General features: G+C 53.4%; 1 protein-coding gene across 1 annotated transcript; it reads right to left on the bottom strand.

The window, feature by feature from the left end:
• Window positions 1-1510: 1510 nt before the first annotated feature.
• Window positions 1511-5529, bottom strand: MARCKSL1 (MARCKS like 1). Its single transcript, XM_083453168.1, has 2 exons — window positions 5127-5529; window positions 1511-3082 (listed from the first exon to the last, which is right to left on the bottom strand). The coding sequence occupies exons 1-2, from the start codon at window positions 5220-5222 to the stop codon at window positions 2420-2422; spliced, it is 759 nt and encodes a 252-aa protein (XP_083309294.1). The 5' UTR covers window positions 5223-5529; the 3' UTR covers window positions 1511-2419.
• Window positions 5530-6000: the final 471 nt, after the last annotated feature.

Genomic DNA, 6000 nt, shown 5'->3' on the forward strand with positions numbered 1-6000 from the left:
GGGAAACAGCTGCATGAATAAGCCTCTCTCTCAAAGGGATATTAGAATTGGCAGTATCCTCCATTTACTATATTTGACACACACCCTATTTTTTTTGATTTGAACAGGTTAGTTTTAGATCTCATTTCAGAACAAGCTGTTCCAAAAAATTTTTTACATACTGCCCAGAAAGCAGGAATACAGTATACATAGCCCCATAGCAAATCTGTAAAATATTAACAGCTGCAGTGGTTAATGAAATACACAGCTATTGTGCTATGAAGCTTGTTTATCTAGTCTCTTGCAACCCATTTTTAGGTAGTTATACAGCTATACAGTTAAGTACCCATCCAGTTTGCCGCCTTCACCTTAAGATTCTTGCTCTCCATCATATAGCAAAGGCAGCTGAAGCATTACAATGGCCGTTAAGAGACATCTCTGCCTGATCATGTAGGATGACTTAAAATGGCTGCCATACTGACTACACAACATGGGTGATGCTGGCTTATAAAGAGTGCCTCCACCAGGCTGCTTCCCTCTTCCAGAGCAGAGCTCTAATCATTCGTACTCAAGAGCAGGGTCCCCAAGCATGTAGGCAGAAGATAAATATCCACCCCCCCTTTTTTACTCACCTGTAAGCTACCTGAGGCACCAGAGCTCCATCAAAGCTTGACTTCTGTTAGATGGTCACTGCTATTATTGGCCCAACAGCAAGTAATATGGACAGTTTTACCAGTAGGTAGACATCACTCAAGGTGTGGCACCCATCAGCATTTGCAAATTCAATATTTAAGGTAGATACTGAAGCCATGTTCTGTTTGCTTTGGGGCAGGGAGAAGGGGAAGATATGTATAGCATCAAAACATACCTAGCTTGCATCAAGGAGGGGAACCATTAACATGACATTTGGCCTCCCAATCAAGTCAGGCAGCATGACAAGATGAAGTTATTTCTTACCTGCTAAGCAGGGAAGAGGAGGGGGGAACCACAAATTCATTGCAGGTCAGAAAGGGACAGATTAACAGTATTTGGGGGCTGCTCAATACACTGAAATTAACAAAGCTGCTATAGCAGATCCTTCAAATACAACAGCGCCTCTAGACATCTTCCCACTAGGTAGACTGCTGATCTTGCTTCCAAGACTAAGCCAGGTCTTGGGGGTTAGGGTTCCTCCCCTTCAGAAAATGAATTTTGTGCGCCTTTTGTGTACTATTCCCACAGGGATACTGGCACATTAAGACACCCAGGATGCAAGCCTAGGCACTCTCACCCCCACTTTGCAAACTACTTCTGGAGTGGGTGAGGCCAACACCCAGCACTCGTATATGCAACTTGCAGATCCATACTTTGGAAAATGTGAAGAATGAACGAATGTAGGTAAAGGGTGTATTCCACACCCACCACTGACTGAGGAATCCCAATAAGGGATTTGGGAGCTTAGCAAGTAAAAATTCCAGTTTTGTGTCAACAGCAATTTGACAGCACTCCTGAATAGACAGCCAGCATTCCTCAGATAATAAGGACCCAAGTCTAATCCATAAAGGGGTCACCATTTATTCCTTTCAAATGTTACAATAAGACCCATACAACTTTTTTTTTTTCATTTAGGAGTTAGAAAATTGCAGATCAGAAGTTGGGTCATTAAAAAATTATTTACAAAGACAATGAAACAAAAAACTGAAGTCACAGCATACAGCCAGCACTCTCCCTCACCCCTGCCCCCCCACCCAAGTGCCCCCCCTAAATAAACCCCAAAGAAGTTCTCCCTCTGAAGTCAAATTAAACACAGTGGACTTACAAGCTTTATAGTTTAAAGCCAAGAGCAAGACATTATAAAAAACTAACCAGATTAGCTTTTAAACTGTTGGTTTCTATAAAAAGCACAAAATACTTTTAAATGAAGTCAGAACCAGGAATGTAAACCAAGAAGAGATAAAAGAGAATATCCGTTTTGAAGAACGGTCAGTTGCTGGTTTATTGGACTCCTTTTCTTTTTGAAAAAGCTGCTTTGAGGATTAGTAGAAACAGAAGATCAGAGAGAGACCAGAACCCGGTGTTAATATCTGGAGTCTCATTAAACTGAGCAAATTTCCAGTTGCATCCAGGAACAGTATTTCCTCCATAAGAGTTTCAGAAGGATCTTAAGAACGCCTACTCCTGAGTGGTAGCGGTGGCTGTGCTGGGCACCAAGGATCCAAGTTGGTTTTTTGCTTAACTGTGTTGGATGAAGAGTGAGAAAAGGGGGAGGGGGACACTGGAGTGAAAGCTTGTCAGTTCTACGCCGAGAGACTTGTGTTTGTGGCATTGTGTGTGGTGTGTATGTGTGTTGTGTGTGAACAAGGCAGCAGTTCCAAAGGGGTTACTGGGGATGAGAAGGATGGCACAAATAAGTCTCTTTTTTTCTTTTTTTTTAAGTTAGGTGGACATCATTAAGCTGCCTCTACTCTTCCTTCTGCTCAGCAGGTGCAGGACTGGGCTCCGCCTCTGCTGGTTTTGAGGTCTCTCCTGGCTTCGTGTCCTCCTGGCTCTCGCTGGGTGGCGGCTGCTGCTGCTGCTGCTTCTCTTCCTCCTCCTCTGGTCCTTCACTTGCCACTTCTCTCTTGCTCTCCGCTTCCTGCTGGCCCTCTGGGGCAGCGGCCGCCGTAGCAGCCGGCTCAACTGGGGCGGCCGGCTTCTCTTCGGGGCTCTCCTCTTTGGTGGCGGCCTCCTGCTCCGACTCCGCTGCAGCACACGCCAGGTTCTCCTCCCCCTTGGCCTCCGCCTTGCCTTGCTCCTCGCTGGGGGAGGACACGGCCGAAGCATCTCCGGCTTCCTTCTTGGTCTTCCGGAAGGAGATGCCGCTCAGCTTGAAAGACTTCTTAAAAGAGAACTTCTTCTTCTTCTTGGGCGTCTCTTTGGGAGCTGCGGCCGAATCCGTGGCCCCGTCTGCGGGCTTGGCTTCGGCGCCTTCGGTGACGGGGGCCGGCTCGATGGCATCACCGCTGCCCACTTCTAGCTTGGCTTCCTCCTTGACCGGCTCCGCGGACCCGTTGCCGTTGAGCGGGGTGGCTTCTCCGTCAGCTTTGGGAGACACGTCCCCGTTGATCTTCACGTGGCCGTTCTCCTGATGGGAGAAGACAGAACTCGCTGTTTTTACAGGTCTCAAGCCAGGTTTCAAAAGGCATTTTATTCAAGGAAGCTAAACCACTAGACTTCAATGAGAATTGCAGGAAAACCAACCAACCACCACCGCAGTACTGCCAGGCAAGGTTACACAGCCCCCCTCCCACTTTTTGGCTTTTCTTGCACATGCTTCAGGGACACACCCAAGTTGCAGGTAACCAGAGTGCCCCTATGCAGAGAATGTAGCACAGAGCTTTGTATGACAGAGTAAGCCTAGGTCACCCATTACAGGAAAGCCTCCCAATACTAGTTGCTGAAGGAGAGAAGGAGAGGGAGATTGTGCTGCTTGTGGGCTTCCTACAAGGCACAGTGGGTGCTTGTCAAGGTGGGACCCTTGCCTGATCCAGGAGGGGCTCGTCTATTCTTACCGGCAAGAATAAAAATGCTTTGCATCTGTCTGCTAAAAGCCTAGTGGTCCCTGCTGTTGGCATTCCCAAAAGGAGCCACCTTCTATAAACTGAATTCCGTTCCTCTGTGCCCCCTCCAGCAATTTATCCATAAACACGGAGTAGGGTACATTTCAAGGTGCCCCCCCTCTCAATGCTCTTTAGCCCTTTCCGGATTTGTTAGGATCCAGCCGCCCATTTGAATGGCAGTGCAGAGAAGCGGGGGGGGGGGGGGGCACAAAATAGAAAGAACCCCATTCTACGCTACCACAAGGTGGCGCCCGCACTCCAACAGCTTCTCGGGGCGCCCCGTGCGCGGTTGCAGAGGAGGGTGGGGGGAAGAGACGAGCGCCCGCGGGAAGCTCGCCTCGACGCAGGCAGCCAAACGCGCTCGGGGCGGCGGACGGACTACAAATCGGGAATTCCCACCCCATTCGGGAAATTGGCCCGTTGCAGTTTTGCTTTCCAGGCATGGTGTTATAAAAAGCCCCTTGGATTTCTCCCTCTGACGGTGTTTGGGGAGAGACTGAGGGGCGCGTCGGCGAAGCCCATTTCGGGGCTCGCCCGCGCCCCACGATTGCACAGAGCAGTTCCTACCCCCTCGTACAAAAAGGCTCCTCTGTGCACATTCTACTCCAAAATCTGGGTCACACCCGAGTCCAAAGGTGGGGCGGCGACGCCTTTTTCCAGATCTCAGCTTTGCACTAAGAGCGCGCGAGCACGTCTATGTGCACCCGAGTCCGGCCTTTATCTTGCAAAATGCAAAAAAGGCTAGCAACCGCTTTGGTTTGCAAAATGCAAAAAGATTCACCGCTTTTTTTTTACACCCCCCCCAAATATGGCACGTGCTAAGCACCATATATTAAGCAAGCGATCTTCTCTGCTCTTCACCCCACCCCTGCCACAAAATGAAGCCCCCATCGGCGAGGGGTTTTCTGCCCCTCGATCCGAGTTATGCGGCGCGGCACAGCGCAGCCCCCTCCCCTCCCCCTGCCGCGGGTCGAGCCAGCCGGGTCCTTCCTTTGTTTCCTCTGCAAACAGCCCAGCCGCAGCCGAGCGAGCGAAGGAGGGAGGAGGGGAGGGTCTCCGCTCCTTTCGCCGAGGAGGGAGCGCCAAACAAAGGCGGACCACGGCGCCACTGTCTCCAACGGATGGGGGGGGGGGCGGGAGAAAGCGTAAAGAGGGGCGCTACTGCGCGGATCAGAACAGAGCTATAATTTTTTTTTTAATCTCCTTTTAAGCGAGGCGGTCGCAACTGAGCCCATTCAACGAGCGTGGCGGTTCAACGAGTTAAAAGCTGCTCGGAAATTCAAAACGCGCGTCCGGGGAAAGCGCACGGCAGCCAGCGCGAAAATAAAAGCGTCCACGAGAACGTGGCGCGGGCGGCCGTTCCTTCGAAGCCCAAAATCCGGATCGGTGCAATTGGGGAGTGGGGGGCGCAGGGAAGAGATCGAGGGTGACTATCTCTTCCCCCCTCCCCCGAGTTTCAGCCTAGACAATGGCATGGCGCGTAGGGGGGGGGATCTCTAAGGAGGCTGTTGGCCCCGTCCAGGGCGCGTAAGCTGAGGATCCAGCGCAGGGGCGAGGAAGGAGACCCACCTGGCCGTTGGCCTTGGAGGGCGAGGCGTCCGCGGCGGCGGCGGCATCCTGGGCCATCACGTCCCCCTTGGCGGCTTTCGAGCTGTGGCTCCCCATGGCTGCTGCGGAGCGAGGCGAGTCACACCCGAAGACGGCTCCGAAGTAACAATAATCCCAGGACGGAAGGGCGGGCGCTGGGCAGGAGCCCCGGACGCGCCTTTGGCCAAGGCTCCCCCCGAGAGGAAAGAGCGCCCCCGGGAGGAGGAGGAGGAGCTGGGATCGGGTCCGACGGCTGCGGCGCACCCCCCTCGCTGTACCCACTCCGGCTGTGCGCGACCGAGCGACCACCTCCTCCGCCGCCCGCCTCGTCGAAGCTGCGCTGCTTGAACTGCCGGGGCTGCGCCAAAGCGGCGGCTAATAAGAGCGCCCGGGCGGGGGGAGGCGGGGCCGGGCATTTAAACCCCCGCCCAATGGGAGGCAGAGCCAGGCCTGGGGAGGGGTCTCTCCCGCCGGTGGGGAAGCGCTGGCGAGCGGCAGGGAGTGGCACGGGTGGGCAAGTGGGGACCCTGGCCCGAGGGAGCGTAAGCTAAAGGGGATCGCCGCCAGGGGAGGGGGGGGCCCGGTCTGGCACGTGGAGGGCGGTGGTCGGGGTGCGGCGGGCGGGGAGTTTTTATTGGCCAGCCTCTGGATGTTGGATGGATGTCTTGGTAACCTTGGGAGTCGTGGCGAACAAGAGTGCGCCTGAGCCAGTGCAGAGCGCACCTCGCTCCTCGCAGCAGGTGGACAAGAAGTGCTCTCCAGGTGTTTCTGAACTGCAGCTAGGGCTGGTGGGAATGATTGCAGCCTGAAACGTCTGGATGCTTCTGGATCGCCTGAGCTGGAGGAGTCAGTTCCA

This window comes from Podarcis tiliguerta (genome assembly GCF_965153285.1).
Source record: "Podarcis tiliguerta genome assembly, chromosome: 8".
Taxonomy (NCBI): Eukaryota; Metazoa; Chordata; class Lepidosauria; order Squamata; family Lacertidae; genus Podarcis; species Podarcis tiliguerta.

What these genes read in the sequence shown, in the direction of transcription:
- MARCKSL1 (XM_083453168.1), bottom strand. Translation starts at nt 5,222, where the DNA reads ATGGGGAGCCACAGCTCGAAAGCCGCCAAGGGGGACGTGATGGCCCAG. An exon ending in CCTCCAAGGCCAACGGCCAG is followed by an intron (nt 3,083 to 5,126) that starts GTGGGTCTCCTT and finishes TTCTCCCATCAG; the next exon opens with GAGAACGGCCACGTGAAGAT.